Raw genomic sequence first — 18418 nt, 5'->3', positions numbered from 1 at the left:
TTCGACTCCCACAGCCGCGGTGCTCCTTATCCACGGTTGAGGTAAGGATGACTTGCTGCGACCCAGCCTGCAATGAAATCGATCCCTCCTGAACACCTTGTTGAATGCCTCGTAGAAAGGCCAACGACCGTGCGGGTCCGGTGAAGACCCGTAGTCGCGAAGGATGCTCGGAGTGCCGCGCGAGTCGGGTCCGCTGTGATACCAAGAAGCCGGCTTGCACCAGATGCACGGAGCGAGGACTCACTTGCTCCACGAAGATCGTGCTGAAATGGGAGTCGGAGTTTGCGAGTAGAGGCCAGGCTTTTGGACGAGCTGGAGTTTGGAGTAAATCCAAAGGCGCCGGAGACCAGCCGTCGACACCATCAACTTCCAGTTTGAATGCTTCGCCCCTTGATGAGCAAGAATGGTGTTTCTTTCCGCATGTTGAGCCCTGGAATTTCATCAATAGTTCAACGGACGCCTTTCAGCTGCCGTGCAGGGTCAAGCCCACGGACGATGACCACGCTATCGTTAGAGCTGGGGATAGTCGACTAATCCCTTCTTCCCACGGGATAGAATCAGTGATGCTGCAGTTAACAAATCCAATGCCACCCTTATCAATATTTCCTCACTTTGCTGGAAACATGCAAGGGCAACTATTCGAATATTATGTTCAACGGATTTGCCCGAGAACGATTGCAACTGCGAACTCCCCGTCTCCACTAGCTTCTATAATAATACCTTTTTGCTCAACGGCATCTGAAACCGTTTCTAAAGCAGTTTTAGCTTTGGGGGCGTGTGCTATGGCTCAAAATGACCCAGGGTACTGTGCCATTGGGCTTCGCCTCAAGTCCGAGGTTATACGTGGGCTCCGCCACAACCTGACTGCCGCTGTTTCGTCGACATATCCAGAGCTACTAGTTGTTATGATGCTTTTATGTCTTTACGAACTTGTTGATCACTGCGACGAGCGTTGGATTGTTCACCTGAAGGGCGCAAAGGAGCTCATACGTTTTAGACGGCAGCAAGCTGCTTTACCCGCTCCGGGGAATGATGAAGTCACGTCGTTTTCCGAGCGATTCTTCGCCTTTCAGGATATCATGGGCCGCACCGCTTGTGGCAAGCAAGCTCTGTTTGGCGCCGACTACTGGCGGCACAATGAACACAAAATTGACCCATGGATGGGATGCAGCCCAGAGCTGGTTTCAATGCTGTCAGACATCACAGAGCTGAGCAGAACAAGACGTCAATTGAGTTCGGACTCGGACCAAGTGGCACTGTCATTGAAAGCGGCGAACTTGTGTCGCGGGCTGGAGGAATTGGCTCAGGACGAGGATGGCGGAGATGAAGCCCTCCAGGACCTCGCAGAGTTAAAGCGACTTGCCGCAATACTATATCTGCACTGTGCATTACAAAATGCTTCACCAACAACAGATCTGGTGGTTAGCTATGTCAGGAGAATATTGAAACTTGTTTCGGAGGTGCTTGATGCAGGCGCCTGTATAGGCCTGTCATGGCCTGTATTTGCTGCCGCTGTCGAACTCGATCCGCTCAACGATGAACTCTGGAAGGATGACGACGGAAACACTGTGTGCGGACGGCCACTGGTTTTACGCGCATTGGCCGCCATGTCGGAGTCGAACGTTTTGAGTGTTGCCCGCACCAGAGCAGTCATTGTGAAGGTGTGGCAGGTTCGTGATAATGTACTGAAACCGCCATTGGGTGACACGTCCGACTGTAATGACTGGGAGCGTTATGTTGTTCCTTTTAGCGAGGCAATGAGTTTGGCATAGTCAGTTTAACGAAAGTTACGATTGTGAGGTCATAATCTACTGTGGGATAGGAAACGAGTAATCCATATTTGGCCGCTCTTGCCTTGTAGTGTATCTGATGGCCGTTCCTTCCATTTATATTAGGTTGAACCTTGGTTCTCCCAAATAAGAAAGAGCAACCATGCTCAGGGCGCCTGCCTTAAAACCCAAGTAGTATAAGGGCATAGTGAACGTTGGATGTAAAACTTAGTAATCAATGTAGCCAGCCATTAGCCAATAATATCGAGAACTTCCGAGTGCGGGGCGAGGCCGAATCAGGCAAGATGGACGTCAGTGCAGTCGATCCAACCAAAACGCATCTCGAGGTGACGATGGTCTGTTGTTGATCGCGCCGTATGCGTCTTAAATAACGTGCACTTCGTCCATTGACACCTTTTCGGACATTTCAGACATCCTTTTATGCTACTGCTTTGACTTTGGCCCCTGACGTTGAAACCATCCCCTCTTTGACGCGAAACCACAGCGCTTAACACCGTGCTTTAAAGACTCCCGCCCCCTCGCGACTCGCAGTCCTCGACTTCGACCATCTTGCCATACGCCCTGTATCAACCCCAATCACAATATGAATGCATAAGACCGGATCTGGCGAGCGAATAGCATGGCACCATCGATGACTCCCTCCGCAGTTTCTCATAGCACCCCTTCCCGTCCATTCGCGAGTAATCTCAGCGAACAGTTGTCTCAGCGGTCTGAGTTGGAACGCTCCGAGTTGGGTGAATCAGGCACCCAGACCGACTCTGCAGGAGACAAACCAGGTTTTCTCGTGCGCCCGTCACCAAAAACACGGTCCCTATCCGATGCCTCCAAACCTTCTACTTCTCTTTCCCCCATCGGTGGTAAAGAGCGTCCCTCCAGCAAAGATGACTCTGCCTTACCATCCGCCCCCCAAACGCCACGCCGAACCCCCGCAAATGGCCCTCCCATAAACCTACAATCTCTACCACCGACGGTTTCTACGCCCGCATCTTCTTCTAGTCGTACCCCTCTCTCGCCGAAGCTTGATCCGTCTCACATATACAGCGGCTCCCCAGGCTCGGTTCTACCTCGCCGCTCCCGCGGGCTCGACTTCTCTCGAGCGTGCACAAACCTCCATCACTCGATTTTGGCAGAGTCTTCACCAGATTCATCGCCAACGGTGGGTGGCAGAGGGGTGGCTATCCCGCAACGCCGTGGATCGCACGGTTCTACCTCAGTTCATCCGTTCTCGACGTCCAACCCCGCCGATCGAAATACAATCTCGAGTTCCATGTCAAGCGTTAATATGATGGAATCGGATACTAGCAGCAGTGAGGAGGATGATGAACCGATGCTTGGGGATCGAGATGATATTGTAATGAACACTCCTCAAGCAAAGAAGTTGGCCCCAGGATTCAACGCATTTGGCGGCGGAAATGTACCCAGTCCCGGGACAGACTGGATGGGCAACTACTCACAGGCAGCAGCAAGCTTATTGAGCTTCCAGCGGGCTCGCTTTCGCAAAGGACGCAGCAGACACAGCTCCAGCAGTGCGAGCGGGAACAGTTCCAAGCAAAGCCCGGCCCCTTTGTCTCCACCGGTTGTGAAAAGCATAGAGAACGGCAACGGATACTTTGGCCATAGGAATGGCGGCCCTTCTCGTCGGGAAAGCCTGAGCATGGGAACGCGTGATCTGCGGCTATCGGATATGAGTGACGATGGTGAGAACCGGGGCCCTCGTGGTCATAGTCCAACCGGCGCAAAAACTGAGGGCAGCGGCCCTCTAGGGGTTATAAGGCGTGCCGTTACTAGGCGGGGGAGCTTGTTGGTAAGTAATCTCTACGGCATATACATGCCTCTCAGTCACTAACCAACCATGCAGCCGAAAACAAAAACATTCGCACGTATCCGAGCGGCTCTAATGGAAGAATCAGCGCCCCTTGACAGTGATGCCAAGCGGGAGGCTGAAGTAGTCCGCCAAGTGCGCGAAACTGAACCGGATATGCCCCAAACCTCGCCAGTACTGTCGGCATTTTCGTCGCCAAATGCATTCGTGCCACCTGGTTTAGGGGAGCATGATGAAGTAGCAGAAAGGCCTGCTACATCTCTACCTGAAGAGCCCAGCTTCAGCGATCAGGCTAATCGAAATTCTGGTGGCCCCGAGTTCTGGAATTCTTTCGATGAACGTTATCGTACTCCGCCACCACCTCCACGCCCACACGCTGCCTCCTCGGTGTCGGAGGAGGATATAACGATGGACATGACACCATCAAATACCGCGGAGTTTGTTAAGCCTGGTGAAAGACCTGCGTCGCGTGCTTCAACTCCGCTCCCTAGCCAGTCAGGTGTGGTTTCAGAGCTACGCAGAAAGCGACGAAGAGAGGACGATTTCGACCCTAATTTGTTCAAACGGAGAGCCGTGTCTCCCAGCATGAGTGCGCAGAGTAGTCCAGTCATGCCCAATTCCCCGGCACTGACAGACCAGGGGCCTAATATATGGGGTCCGCCAAAGTCAAACATCGGCCCGCTTTTCAACGACCGACCAGAGACTGCTCCTCGGAATATACCCACCACCCCCCATTCTGGGACCTTGAAGAGGGTGGGCATGCATGGCATGAATGAGGCGAGCGATGGCTTCATGAATATGAGCATTGAATAAACGGGCGTGAAGACTTGCATTGCTCATACCGGAAACGAGCTGGACTTGCCTGAATACATGGACTGATTTCGTTGGATATCTATAGAGTTGCCTTTCGCCCTGGGCTCTACTGGGTAATTCTTGCTAGCGGGTAGCGACGGCGTTAAAGAGCCATATAACGACCAGGCCGGTCCTCATAGATGTCGTTATTCTAGTGATAATATTATTAATGATGTTGCCAATGATTTTTAACCAGCTTGTTTGCTACTGGTAGCGATTTGTATAGTAGCCTAGCCGGGGAATGCACGTGCCCGGCTAGGCGGTCGAGCTGCTTGTTGACACCGCGGACGGAGCTGTTCTCCTCACCCTCCGCCTGAGCTCTCCAATTACTGCTCTCATTCATCAATTTACTGGCCAATTCAACTTTCTGAAATTCCCATTCGCACCCATCTCGTCTCCTACTAGCTTAGTTTTGTTCCCCAACCCCCATGGCATCAACCGTTGAACTTGCATCCTCGTTCATTGAGGGTGCCCCGCCAGGCGAGGTACGTCAATTCTACAGCTTGCTTACATGGTCTTCATATCATCATTTAGCTAACTTACATGATATATAGCTCGGCGATGTTGTATCCGGTATTTCGAACCTTTTTCCAAACCATCCTGAATGCCCAATGTCCAATCCCCTACCCCGCACCCCCTCAGCACACAACGCAAGCCATCGCAAGCCACAACTAAACCTGATTTCTCCGTGACTGTACAGACATCAAAACCCTTACCTCCGACGGCGATGACCTCATCCCCTCTCTTGCACCTGCCTTCGAGCGATACAATGAGACACAGCTGGCGACCGTGAAGTTGCCCGGAGCTAGTCAGGAGGTGGGTCCTGGAACACCGACTGTTTGAATATAGGACAACACCATGATTGACCCCCGACGTGACAGGTTATTGTGAGCGAATTCAACAAGCTGGACGGGAACCGATACTTCGATGTTGAAAGCCAGACGTCGTTTGAAGTGGACCATGTTACACAAGTGAGATTTGTCCATACCGCGGGATTGGAATTTGGTGCTGATAAGTGCGATAGGAAGCTTCGGCGTCGCAGTCCTATGTTTTAGACTCGCAGAATGCTGACTTGATGTATGTTGACTGCGGATATCGCTGTGTTTTGTCGGACCGCGGACTGATGTTTTGGTAGTAAATCCCTCCTCAAGGCGCTGGCGCAGCACGCCCTGGAACACTACCCAACCTCTTCCTACGGTGTATACCCGATTGAGAACGACTCGGCTGTTGCCATTTTACTCGTCGCCAACCGCTACTCTCCTAACAACTTCTGGTAAGTTGGCATGCGCCTTGCAGACCATTGGAGGACAGCCCTGATGCATTGTTATAGGAACGGCCGGTTCCGCTCTCTCTACCAAGTTCCCGTTGGCGACTCCACAACCGTTACCGGCAAGATTCATGTCGACGTGCACTACTACGAAGACGGAAACGTCTCTCTCAACTCTACGAAGCCCATCAGTGTATCCGTACCTAACGCTACCGCCGAGACCATCATCTCGCGCATTGCAGCCGCCGAGCGGAGCTACCAGGAGGAGCTGAACAAGGCCTTTGGTCAAATGGCCGAGGGTGCCTTCAAGTCCCTGCGGAGGCAGCTCCCGATTACGAGGCAGAAGGTTGAGTGGGAGAAGGTAGGCGGGTATCGCCTGGGACAGGACATCTCTGGTGGAAAGGGACGGTGAGAGGATGAATATGTACGGTGTTAGGTTCTTCATTTATGCACATAGTGAGATACAATTGACTTGTTTGGGATGGAATTCTCTTCCCTGGCTAATTTAATATATGGATCTAACCCTCGGTGTAGAGTGACTTGGCCTTCCCAGTACCATTCTTCAAATTTATCAAATTTTTTAGAATATTTTTATACCCACAGGCTTCCATTTGATCCAGTACCATGCGCATCTGGCCATTCATTCCCCCATCGGACTCCACAAACTCAACTAACCGAGAAGGCCCCTGGGCAGTCTCTGGGCCGCCAAAGACCGCGGTATAACCGGCTTCAATGGCATATGGTAAAACACCCGTTTCGCCACAGACCAAGGACCGAAACCCACGTCCTCTGGAGGGAGACCACGGAAGGACGAAGAGTAGTATGCGTCGTACTCCGAAACAGTGCTGTCTGTCTCGTGGGGGTCTCGGCAATGGAGCAAGTAGGAGACGCCGAGCGGACAACAACTCTTCGTAACGAGGACGGGCCTAAGCGAATGCCCGCTTTCTCGGCCTGTCTTAATCGTGTCGATAATTCAGTTTGCAATTCGGTTTAGAGCTTATAATACTTCGCCTCGGAATATATTAACTTCTCCTTCATCTCCTTAAGTTACCTATCCCTTGGCCCCATGGGAGGCCTTCAGCTCTGCTATAGTATATTCCGAGCCTCCGATTAGGGTATCTGGAATGGCATTCGATACAAGAAACTTGCGTGGGAATTGATTAAGCTCAGCATATTCGCACCGTTTAAAAGTACCCGATGAAGTACGGTCAGTTTTGCGGAGGTTCTCAGCTCTCTTTCGGATTTTTCCAGACACAGTGAATAAACCGGGGGTTTCAAAAGCAGCACGTCGGCTAATGTAATTGTCCACATTGCCCTGGCTGCTGGGCAGGGTACATATTCGCTAGCCCGATAGCTGATTTTGATCACTATGTGGCCCTGTCATAGCCGGAATCCTACTCCCCAGCAGCTGTTGAATAGACACAACCTCTTCGTGCGCAGGGATGGTGCTTTTCGCAACGCAATCCTAATGAAGGGACCAGATATGGCTAGATGGACCTTTCCCAGAGCCCGCTCATGAGAGAGGGTGTGACACGAACATGTCAAGCTCAATGTGCAGAAAGATACCTGATATCCGGGGAAGAAGCCTAAAGCTTTAGGTAGCTTGCAACTGGCGCCCACAAAATACCGCTTAAGCCTCCTTGAAGCAGACCAGGTAGTCTTCCTAAGAGAGCGTATTATACTGCGTTTTCAGCTGTGCTCGAAGCTTACCAAAAATCGATATAGATATGCCATGGAGGGTGGTATCTTCCGGAAGTGAGTCTTTCGCTGACCACCCCGCCGCAGCCATGTACGTTTGGTGAAATAGCTGTCTCACGGTACTTTCGGTCCAGAGTGTATCCAGGAACACGACTCTCAACCATCATGGTGGTTTCCGGAGGTAAAGAATGATGGATGTGGTGGCACATCTTGTACGTGCATGTACGGTGCTATGTCCCAGACCGGCCGGTCGACTGGGGACATTTTGAATGCTACCATTGTAGCAGGACAGTCTGTTATCCCATAGATAAGGCGGCGGCATTCCCTAAATACGACTGCGTCGAAAGCTGGAGCATATCTGGGGGATAACGCTGCCATATCATTGAAAGCCAGCACAACCGCCCACCAAGTCCCACGGTAAAAACTCCACCTATTCAGGTATCTGCCTCGGAGTGCATTTTCGGATGAGGAGAGAACCGGGTGCAACGCTGCACCTGTTCAATAGGAAGCCTGATTGAATCAACGCTGAGTCCGACGCGCTATTGGATCCCTCAATAGACCTGGCTGGTCTACTTGAGCCCGTGTAGCTACCGCATCGCTGAATCCCTGGTAAAAGAACCCGACTCGATTGGGTATGCCTTGATTGTCATAGCTTGGTCTGTCTGTCTGATATACCACCCGCGCATGGTCTGCACCAGATAGAGCCACAAGGCGGAATGGGGCGAGAACCGGGAGAACCAGGTTCGGTGGAGGCAATGGAGCTCTGACCCACGAGCAGTCGATCAGAGAGATGACAATGCTGGAGTTGGCATCTCCTGTATGTCCGATGAACAAATACACCAGAACGTCGCCTGCCGGAGACAGTTGGAAGATGGGTAAAGGGGGAAACGATGGGCCTGGGTTAGGGCGTTTTCATTTCTAGGGTGTATATATGTTCGGAGTATCCTCGGGTTGAGGATAGAAAACCCGAACGACGACCATCGGGACAGACAGCCTAAAGAAACCAAAGAGGGCTAGATTGAGTAGGAGAAGGGATGTCAAGGAGACGACGGGAGGGGGTATTTATAGACGCGAATCAGGCAGCAGGGGAGGGATGCAGTGACTTGGATTATATTCATTTACTGTGTCAAGTACAGTTTCTTCACACTCGTTCAGATAGCACGGATACACCGTGCCATAATCTAGTACAATATAGTTAACTAGAATACAATTTTGACCACCATGAATACATCCGTAACCGCAACTCCATAACGCCGACTTGGGCTACTCAGTACTACACCAGACTCGACACAACGAACAGAGCCACACAAGGAACAATGTACCACCAACCCGCAGCACGCAGGGCACCCGCACTAGAGTCTTTTCCATCCGATTCCCCACTCGCCGCTGTAGGCTTCTCCTTCGGCTCTGTAGGTTTCATCTTCGGCTCCTCACACGTAAAACTAGCCGATCGATATAGATCGCCTTGCTTGTAAACAGGCCTCTTCGGATACATGCACAGATCCCGTGTCATCTCGTGTGCACTGCGGATGAGAGTCTTCCCTGCCAGGGTCTCAGGCGCCTTACCGCGCTCCACCCAATCCACCAGCGCGCGCATGGGCAGTACCGGCTGAGGCCCATGACCACCTCCACAGTGCCCGACACCGGGGGCAGTGAAGACGCGGTAGAAATCATCAACGGCAGACTGGCCACCAAGTTTCGCTGCAACGTCGTCGTGGAAATGAAGGAGATGTGAAGGCGGGATGAATTGGTCCGCAAGCCCAACCCAGCTCAGCAGTTTTCCGCCGGCTGATTTGAACGCAGAAAGGTCGAGGTATTCGTCGCCGATATATGCTCCGCCGAGCTTGACTGACTTGTCGAAGGCGTCGAAGAACTCCGTGTAACTCATCTTGGTGATGTCGGTCATCTTAGGGACGATGACACTCTTAAGCCACGCTGCACCTGGGGGAAAGGGCCTGGGTATCCATTTGCCGTTGTGGTAGACAGTCCCTGCGACGCCGGAGAAGTTTGCGCCGGGTGCAGTACCAAACCAGAGCTCCGTGCCATCACTATTGCGCGGGCCTTCGAGGATTTTCCTGACAATAGTTGCGTGTCTGGCAGTTATGGTTATATCGCCCACTGGTTTGCAGGAAACAACCGTTCCAACGAGACTGGAAGAGTCAAACTCCTTAGGACAGGATCTCAGCAGATCGTAATCGGAGATGAGACCATCCTTTGCGCCGTCGAGTGGATCGCACTTTTCAATGATGGCAGACTGGTATTTGTCAAAGACGCAAGAAGGCACAATCTCGCCTTCGTTGTGCATGACAACAACAGGCCAAAAGGTAGTGGGACCAACATACTCCTCGCCGAGTGACGGTGAAGCTGCGAGAATACCGTCAAAGTCCTTGGGATACTTTGCTGCTGCTGCATATCCTTGTCTCCCACCCTGCGAACAACCAGTCCAGTATGAGTAATGCGGACCGATGCCGTAGAATTGCTTGATGAGATCCTTAGAGACGACAGACATATCATGAATAGAGCGCCAGCCAAAATTGACGAACAGGGCCTCGTTTGGCGATCCATCCTCATTCAATGCCCAAGTGCCGGTCTGAGGGTCGACAGTATGGTTGAGGGTCAGTCCAGCCTCGCTGGACGAAGTCGCGAATCCGGCGGCGAGGGGAGCAACCATGTTGAAATCGTATCCAGCTGCAATGCCCCCACCTCCAGTTGCAGTGTATCGAAGATTCCATCCTCGGTGGGCAGGAAGCCACACAGAGATGAACTCGGTGTCGTTCTCGCCGGGGTGAGTCAAGGCAACCGACACATTGCAGAAATTCAGTTTGGGAATGTCCCCGTCGAGGCCCGGCGGCGTCTCGCCAGTGATGTCTATGACCGGAGGATAAGTGAAATCGTGGACTGGGTTTGAAGATATCCAGAGCACCTCGGCGTCCGGGATGACAGGGGCTTGGAGGCCGGTGCATCGTGCCCCCAAGGCCGAGGCTGTCAGGTTTGTAAGAGCCATCCTTGTCAGTACTGACCCCGAAGAAAGGGAGAGAAGATGTGGGATGGGTTGGTCTGACGGAGATGCAATGGGGAGGACGTGTGTGACTTGGTGACGTTGTGTTATATATGGCTGGGAGGAAAGAGCCTGAGGCAGCGCGATATTCACGCGCTGCAGAATCTGCGCCAGTCAGCTTTTTCAGTCCCTGTCGGTCTTCTGACTGCTGCAGGCTTTGATTTGCTTCGATTGGCCCAGACAATTCTATTTGCAGGAACCAATGCAGCCCTGTTGATATTGGCGCTATGTCCGGCCAAGTCGGTGATATTCACTCGCCAGAGGCAAATTATAATATGATAGAGTGACTGAGCTGCAGAATCTTTTTATAGAGTGAATATGTATGAGTCAACTTTAGTATTACACCCACGCCCTGATTCACATCCCAATGCGCAAAGGCCAGCTGGCAGATAGGACAGATATTCACTACTAGTAGCACATGCACATTCAAAACCAGAGTAATACGCCTCTTGTACTAATCGAACAGCTCTGATTCTACCATGTCCACAATGCTGCGGGTATAGTTCCATAGCTGGGCCGAGTAATCTGTACAAAACGAATAGCCAGTGTAGTAAGTGCTGCGCTGTCCCTGCAGTGCGTTCAGCCGTTTGTAGAACCCATCCCGTACGTCGTCAACCGAAACCGTCACTGAGGTTGGCGTGTGAGACGCAAATGCGACGATATCAGGGCTTTCATGTATTGGGAACGTGCCTGCATCGCCCATGCGCCGCAGGTCGTCGAGGACGAGCTGTCTGGAATCGACCTCTGTGAAATTATCTGCTCCCACAATCCTTGTTCTGTAATAGCCAGGAGCACCAGAATAATCCAGGATGCACTCAAATGGGGCAACAGGAAGGCTACCAGGCTGGTTGTTAGGGTCCATGTTGAAAATGTTAAGCCCATCCGGAATGCCAGTGTTGTTAAGGACAGCAGCATGGTAGGCCACATGCACCAACTTGGAAAATATGGAGAGTTCATTCTGATCCAAGTCGAATCCCTGGAGCTTTTGGAGTATTGGGGGGAAGGTGACAAGGAGTTTCTTTGCCCGAATGAGCTTGCTGCCTCCAGGAGTGTCGACATTGAGTTCAACGCCGTTGGAATTTCGAATGGTCCGAGTGACATTCGCCTCGTAGAGAATATTGCGATACTCATCAATATAACTCGCTGCCGCACGGAAGATCGCAGCGGTTCCATTTTTCGGTCTGATGTACGGCCCCTGGAGCAGGGCGTTGATGTGCGAGGTTCCAAAGAGCTGTATCACGAATAGCAGTGGCGTCGCAAGAATGTCACCAAGCGCATCGGTAAAAGTGTATATCAGCTCCAACGCGCCCTGCAGACTGTGCTCTTCGACAAACTCCCTGAACGGCCGGAGCAGCGCCTCTGGAACCTCGTCTGGGAGGTAGTATGCACCAGTACTGAGGTAGTCAAAAGGCTCAAGCGCCGCGCGATACCGAATCATGCCCCGAATCGTGTCCAGTAAGTCAATGTTATAATCTACTCTCCTACCAGTCCGAAGATTGACATACTGGGTAGAGATTGCGCCGGGCCTGAAGAGTTCGTAGTCAACGTTCAGCTGGTTGAAGAAATCCCGGACTGATTTGTCGTTGAAATAGGCGCGTATTCCATAGTCGATGTACTCGCCGGTGGGTAGATATAGCGTATCTGAGTGGCCTCCCAGTCGGTTCTTCTGCTCCACGACAACAACTGAATGATTCCGTTCTTTGAGCTGCACAGCGGCATAGCTACCGGTGCCACCACCCCCGAGGATGCAGACATCCCGAGTGATGACCTCAGGCTGAGATAGGGCGACCGACGGTGTCAAGCTCAAAGTAAGCAGGTGGATCAATTTCAAGGGACGCATCGTGATGAGTTTGGCTTTGCGATGGGATCATGGGAATTCTCGGTATTGTCAGGTAGCAGGCTGTATCGAAGACATCAGGAAGGAACGACCGGTAGAGCATAAAGTAGTCATAAAATTGGCAAGGATATCATAACCCGTAATTAAAAATACACCAGACGCCCCAAATCCAACCAAATCATGTATACCGAAGAACAAGACCAATGATAATGCCGACAATCGCCCCCGAAATAAGGCCAATCAAGAAATATGCGAGATAGTACTGGACAACCCTTGCCTTAGATCCATGTTTCCATTCACGGCGTGTGTCTTCCCATGTTCGGATTTTGTTCTTGACTGGGTAGGCTTGTTGGGCTTCGTAGTCGTAGGGTAGGGGTGCTGTTGTGTGCGCTTGAGCAGGTGGTTGGAGTTTTATGTCTTCGCCCATGGTTGCTTTTTGTCTTTGAAGTGAGTTAGCTGTGCTAAGGAAGTACGGAAGATAGACACTGAACATACAGTAGTTAATAAACAACAATATACTCTGGGTAACCTTCAACAGTAGTTAAAATAAAGGTGATATTATGTTGGGCAGCACGGGCGAAGGATAAATAACTCGGGGAGAATGGAATTGGGAGGCTGTGTCTTGAGTGACGTCCCCACCAAAACGTCTGCAGAAGAGGCAGTGAGCACTAGTGCGCCCCGTTCAAGTCGAGCTTGTGCGCTGCAGACTATCTTATTCGCCCAGCATGGGGCCAAAACTGTCGTGACGAATTCTATGTCCCGGTCGGGCGCTCCTGGTTTGAGTACTCCTGCAAGGGCATTGGCGATGACGACTACCCAGAGCTTCTCCCAGTATGCGTTGACATACTTTGTACGGGGATGCTCGTGGCCAGAACGTTGGTATACATAAGTTAGTACTCTGTAGTGCCAGACCCGACCAGGTTCGGAGGCCGAAGGACCAACTCGGGGTTAAGTCCGAGCCAAGCAGGCGAGGACTCGGAACGAACTCGTCAATTATGGGTTTCCATATTCATCAAAGTCCTGCTCTTCATTGTGCACTCTGTTGTACATGTAAACAAGGGCTGAACGAGGACAGAAGATGGCTTAGGGCTTGAGCTGTCACGTTTGTTCCACAGACCCGCACCATTGTGTAACCCGAGACAGCAACCTGCCAGTACCAAGTGAATCACGCGTACGGAGTATTTGGGAATAATAGGCTCGCCTTGTGTAAAAGATGTAGTGCTATTAAGCTCCGCGCCCGGGAATGGCGGAACCACGTGTCGTCCGCCGTATAATCAAGAAGCAGCAAATTCCGCGCCAATGAGATCCCACGGATCTATTTTGCTGTCAGTCCATCGGAATATGGTCCCGGTAAGTTTAGGATCTTGTTGAGCTGCTGCCAGACTCCTGGTATACACCCGCCTGCTTGAAAGTCGTTTAGAATGTAAAACCCTAAAATCTGAGCATATCCGCTCGGATCAGGTCAGTTTCCGGATATATGCTAATGAATTGCGACAGAGTTGATGTTGGTTCATTTTATAATTGTTGTTATTACCGGGCAATTATAGTGGATATCCTAGACGGTGGCGAGGTAGATTTTAGATTATGAGATCATTGCTCATCGCCCGATCTTGTATAGGGCTTGGCGATCACAACAAACGACGAAGCTGGCTACGCATTCTGGAGATAACCTTAAATAGAGTACAGCGGGAACAGAGAGCCTCGGGTATTTCTCCATGTGAACCTGAAACACAATTTCCAGGTAGAATCCCATTGTAACTACTTATGGCAGACTGCGTCATAGCAGCGTCACACGTGACAGGAACAAGAGGCGTTGTTGATGTCACCGATTGTCAAACCGGATGGCCTCGATCTTCTCTATTAATATCTTCATGGATTGCCCGTCTACAGTTCAAAGACCAGACGCCGCACAATGTTCGAAACAGGCGACCAGGACGGCTGCGTCACCTTTAATCAGTATGCCCAGCGCTGCTCCGGCATGGCACCCTGCCGGAACTGCCGCCATCGCCTGGCCGAGCATGGCGCACAGCCTGACGGCATCCAGACGGACCCCGAGTACCATAAGAAACTGCTCAGCGATGTATTCCGGCTGATCCAAATGACCGACGAAGCGGGCCTCCAGCCGTTCTTAGAACTGGTCCGGAATGGCGCTACATTCCCAGAAGCGCGCTGCTATCTTGACGAGATATCACAGGGCCTACCAACACCAGAAATAGCATCGAGCGAGTCCCTGCGAGAGGTGAGACTGAGGGCTGGATACGAAATCGAGAGCGGGGCGCCACCGCTCCGGTCCAAGGTCATGGATGTGCACTACCTGTGTGATTCTGCGCCGGTGAAAGTACCCGCGAAGCCGTGGACGACGGTTACGGACGACGATGCGCTGGTGTCGCATTTAATTTCGCTTTACTTTACATGGGATTATCCGTTTTATGCGTTTGCGGACCGCGATATCCTGATTAAACATATGCAGGCGGGGAATCTGCAGTCGGACTTTTGTAACCCGTATCTTGTTAATGCTCTTCTTGCCAATGCCTGTGTATGTCTTGGTCTGTGAGTGAGTGATCGGATATAGAGTAGCTAACGGACTATAGCACTATTCACACTACTCCGAGGCGTATACGGTGCCCGGGGACGTGAAGACGAAAGGCACGGACTTCCTCGCAGAAGCCGAGAGACACATGCAGAACAACCGCTTCGAGAAAGGATCCATCGTGCGGCTGGCGACATTGCAAGCCACGCTGCTGCTGTACGAAAGGTGCGCTGCCTGATTAGACTACCCGTATGTCTTCCAGTTTGAGCTCACGCCCTGCAGATATTCCATGGTGGGAGATGACGATAACGGGTATACCATGCTCAACCAGGCGATTGAAATGGCAGAGGCGCTGGGAATCATTAACCGCCCCGAGCTGAACCTGAACCGCTCGTTTATGTCCGAGGACATGATCTCGTCTGTGAAGCGGACTGCGTGGGGGTTGTTCCAGATCGACACGATTGTGCATACGAATTTCCTGCGGCCCAGCCTGGTTACTGATGTTAGTATTGAGCGGATTGACCGTGATGCGTCGAAGCCAACAGATATGTGGATTGCATACCCTTTAAATATACCGGACAGACCGACGTGGCTGAGCCAGGCGTTTGATGAAGCGTGCCATCTGTCGTATATTGCTCGGGATATGTCGCGGACGCTGAGCCCAGGATCTGATCCCGTTGGGAATACACCAGAGCAGAAGTTGGATCTATATAAAAAGCTGCGACAGTGGGAGGCCAACCTGCCAGCGACGTTTATGCCGAGAGAGAGGCCGGCACCACATATACTGTTACTCCTGTTTGTATACCGCATCTTCCCATTTCTTCTCTGGCTAAACGATTCAGGATGCGATACCACGCACTGCTCATAAACCTCTACTGCGACTGGTTCGATGGCAAGCCCCCATTCAACACAATGACCGGACAGGTAGCCCAAGAGCCCTCAACCCGAGTCGCCGACGCTGGGGCCCTCAAAATAGCACTCTCATCAGCACGCGAAATCGCCTCCCTCGCACGCCTGCACAAAGACGAATACGGCATGGAGCGCGCGCACCAGTTCGCGATGTACGCCATCCTGCTGGCCCTGTTCGCCTTCCTGGAGCAGCAGTCCTTCAACTTGCTCGACCACGACTTCCTCTCCCTCACCAGCGCGTTCTCGATACTTGCCGCGCGCTCGCCCGTCGGTATGCACCTGTTCCATATCTTCCGGCACTCGGTGAAATTCCGGCTGCAGTGCGGCAAGTGGGAGAGTTCGGTGAAGGTTCCCGAGGAGCTGGACGAGCTGTTCTTTAAGAATACGGCGCCGGAGATTCCGGGGCGCTGGAATCACTATGCGGAGGGGCTGCAGCGGTTGTGCGACGAGGGCGAGTATATTGGGAGTTTGGATGGGGGGTGGCAGGCGCATGCGGCGTCGGGGATTAACGATATGCTGCGCAAGTATGAGAGGCTGAGTGTGGGCAAGTCGGATGAGATGCATGGGCGGGGTGAATCGAGTGGGTTTGGGTTCTCAGCTGAATAACATAACTATAGATATAGTACTGTAAATAGTCTGTATAACAGCCTGTATATATATAGTCTAGAATGCACCCAGACTACTTTAGTATGGCACACCAGCCAATCGGCAGCGGCTGATCTTCATGCTCTGTGTCGCAATTCGGGCCGGTCCTGCGTCTTAATAAGAATAAAATAATTAACTAGTTAGTTAACTAACGGCTAACTAACTAACTTATGGCCCCAAGTCTGATGCTCACCTGAACTCCTCACCATCCCATCCCACGATGGACACCAAGCACATCCGTGTAGGCTCAACAAAAGTCCGCACGGGCTGCATTGTCTGCAAGTACGCTATCACCCCTTTACGCAATACCTGCTTCATCCACTAACTAAAGGACAGAGCCCGCCGGATAAAATGCGACGAGGCGAAGCCCACTTGTCGCAACTGCACCCGCTCTAAACGCGACTGCAGCTACAGCACCAGCAGCCCCCAAGACCCCAAATCCAGCCTGCGCATCGTCGTCTACACCCCGCGCGCCAGCTTCGCCACCACCGGCGCCGAAAAGCGCTCGCTGGACTTCTTCCTCGCCCAGATGCGCTCCCGCTTCCCCATCCACTTCTCCCGCCCCGTTCTCCAGGCCGCACACCGCGACGACGTCCTCGCCCACGCCGTTATCGCCCTCGGCGCAATCCAGCAGGTCTACGAGTACGACGACCCCTCCGCGATCGGCTCCTGGAGCCCCATGACCCAGTTCGCAATGCAGCAGTACGGCAAGGCCCTGCGGTTCCTGCAGGACAGGGTCATTCTGCACGCGCGCGGACCGGCCTCGGCACAGCCGGATCTGATCCTCATCTCGTGTATTTTCTTTGCTTGCTTTGAGTGTCTGCGGGGGTCGAACCAGGCTGCGATTATCCATATGCGGTCTGGGCTAAATTTACTGCGTGAGTACGAGTCAGATCCGCGCACGGGATCTCTGGTCCCGAAACGGACGATGCGTTCGCTGTTTACGAGGCTGGATAATCAGCTTATTGAGATGCGCGGGAGTAGTCTGAGTATGACCTCTCCGCAGGATAGCTTTGAGGTTGTAGCGTGCGATCCTGGACCGGAGGATGATGTGCATGATGCGTTGAATAGTCTATGGAACCACATCCTGCATGGGATGTTAGATTCAGCACGAGCAGTTGCAAAGGGCGAACCAGTAGGAGAGGCAATTACAACGCCACAGAACGATGTCAAGGCGAATATGAAGGAGCTGCATGATAGGTTTATGCGAGATCCAATAGGTTACGGGGTGGAGTATGGGCAGGACCCAGATATCCTGCGGATTTGGTTCTTGCTCTCGCCGATGCTGTTGACGGCACATACGTGGGATCCAGCGGATGCATGGGGCCCGCATAATGATAACTTTGCGAGCATTGTGGCCTTGGCTGAGGGATATCTTGCGCGGTGCGCAGTGAATCATCCGAGTCGGAAGCGGACGTTTGGGCTTTCTCTTGGTGTTGTGCCGCCTCTTGTCTTGACGGCCACGCGGTCAAAGGACCCGGATGTGCAGCAGAAGGCGCTATACTTGCTGTCTATATGTAATCGGCGCGAGGGGATCTGGGACTCGACGCTGGCGGTGCAGTTTGCGAGCAAGACGATTGAGCTGGATAGGTCTGTTAGCGATTGGTCGAGTGAGGAGCAGGCGGCTATGCGACTGAAGAACCGGGCAGCGACTTTTGATGATATTCTTGTTGATGATGAGGATGTACCGCAGCCGGAGCTGGAGGAGGAATAGGTGTATATAACGTAATCTAGACTGTATATATGGTATGGTGTTCATAACCAGATGATTGAGTTTACGTTTGTTTGCTTGTACGACGCGATTTATATGGGCAGTGTCTATATGGCTGCCAAGTTTGCTCTGTCCAATTTGGGCATTGTGTAACTTTGACAAACAAACATAATTTTCTCTCGTTTGCAGGAATCAGGGCTCGGCCTGGCTCGGCGACAGACATACTCCGCTAATAGTGGTGGTGTGTACTGGTATGAAAGGAGCGAAGGAGCTGTGATATTTAACCTGCTTCATATAAA

At 52.1% G+C, this 18418-nt stretch overlaps 9 protein-coding genes across 9 annotated transcripts; 5 read left to right on the top strand and 4 right to left on the bottom strand.

The window, feature by feature from the left end:
- Nucleotides 1-104: 104 nt before the first annotated feature.
- On the top strand, nucleotides 105-1772 carry APUU_20924A (Zn(II)2Cys6 transcription factor; the record flags this gene model as incomplete). The annotated part of the gene is made up of 1 exon (XM_041699620.1): nucleotides 105-1772. The coding sequence occupies one exon, from the start codon at nucleotides 105-107 to the stop codon at nucleotides 1770-1772; it is 1668 nt and encodes a 555-aa protein (XP_041552686.1).
- Nucleotides 1773-2409: 637 nt separating this feature from the next.
- On the top strand, nucleotides 2410-4425 carry APUU_20923A (uncharacterized protein; the record flags this gene model as incomplete). Its single annotated transcript, XM_041699618.1, has 2 exons — nucleotides 2410-3594; nucleotides 3649-4425. 2 exons carry the CDS (start codon nucleotides 2410-2412, stop codon nucleotides 4423-4425), a joined length of 1962 nt encoding a protein of 653 aa, XP_041552685.1.
- APUU_20922S (uncharacterized protein) lies at nucleotides 3954-4445 on the bottom strand (the record flags this gene model as incomplete). The annotated part of the gene is made up of 1 exon (XM_041699617.1): nucleotides 3954-4445. One exon carries the CDS (start codon nucleotides 4443-4445, stop codon nucleotides 3954-3956), a length of 492 nt encoding a protein of 163 aa, XP_041552684.1.
- A 447-nt stretch (nucleotides 4446-4892) lies between these two features.
- Nucleotides 4893-6143, top strand: CAP1 (F-actin-capping protein subunit alpha; the record flags this gene model as incomplete). The annotated part of the gene is made up of 7 exons (XM_041699616.1): nucleotides 4893-4949; nucleotides 5019-5037; nucleotides 5165-5280; nucleotides 5346-5435; nucleotides 5489-5541; nucleotides 5600-5737; nucleotides 5795-6143. 7 exons carry the CDS (start codon nucleotides 4893-4895, stop codon nucleotides 6141-6143), a joined length of 822 nt encoding a protein of 273 aa, XP_041552683.1.
- A 2559-nt stretch (nucleotides 6144-8702) lies between these two features.
- Nucleotides 8703-10433, bottom strand: APUU_20920S (uncharacterized protein; the record flags this gene model as incomplete). The annotated part of the gene is made up of 1 exon (XM_041699615.1): nucleotides 8703-10433. The coding sequence occupies one exon, from the start codon at nucleotides 10431-10433 to the stop codon at nucleotides 8703-8705; it is 1731 nt and encodes a 576-aa protein (XP_041552682.1).
- Nucleotides 10434-10941: 508 nt separating this feature from the next.
- Nucleotides 10942-12327, bottom strand: APUU_20919S (uncharacterized protein; the record flags this gene model as incomplete). Its single annotated transcript, XM_041699614.1, has 1 exon — nucleotides 10942-12327. The coding sequence occupies one exon, from the start codon at nucleotides 12325-12327 to the stop codon at nucleotides 10942-10944; it is 1386 nt and encodes a 461-aa protein (XP_041552681.1).
- Nucleotides 12328-12502: 175 nt separating this feature from the next.
- APUU_20918S (uncharacterized protein) lies at nucleotides 12503-12751 on the bottom strand (the record flags this gene model as incomplete). Its single annotated transcript, XM_041699613.1, has 1 exon — nucleotides 12503-12751. One exon carries the CDS (start codon nucleotides 12749-12751, stop codon nucleotides 12503-12505), a length of 249 nt encoding a protein of 82 aa, XP_041552680.1.
- A 1485-nt stretch (nucleotides 12752-14236) lies between these two features.
- Nucleotides 14237-16369, top strand: APUU_20917A (transcription factor domain-containing protein; the record flags this gene model as incomplete). Its single annotated transcript, XM_041699612.1, has 4 exons — nucleotides 14237-14860; nucleotides 14916-15079; nucleotides 15137-15649; nucleotides 15697-16369. The coding sequence occupies 4 exons, from the start codon at nucleotides 14237-14239 to the stop codon at nucleotides 16367-16369; spliced, it is 1974 nt and encodes a 657-aa protein (XP_041552679.1).
- Nucleotides 16370-16628: 259 nt separating this feature from the next.
- APUU_20916A (Zn(II)2Cys6 transcription factor) lies at nucleotides 16629-18122 on the top strand (the record flags this gene model as incomplete). The annotated part of the gene is made up of 2 exons (XM_041699611.1): nucleotides 16629-16690; nucleotides 16745-18122. 2 exons carry the CDS (start codon nucleotides 16629-16631, stop codon nucleotides 18120-18122), a joined length of 1440 nt encoding a protein of 479 aa, XP_041552678.1.
- Nucleotides 18123-18418: the final 296 nt, after the last annotated feature.

Source organism: Aspergillus puulaauensis, chromosome 2 (assembly GCF_016861865.1).
Source record: "Aspergillus puulaauensis MK2 DNA, chromosome 2, nearly complete sequence".
NCBI lineage: Eukaryota > Fungi > Ascomycota > Eurotiomycetes > Eurotiales > Aspergillaceae > Aspergillus > Aspergillus puulaauensis.
The sequence above is the reverse complement of the archived record's forward strand: the minus strand, read 5'-3'. Positions and strand labels throughout refer to the sequence as shown.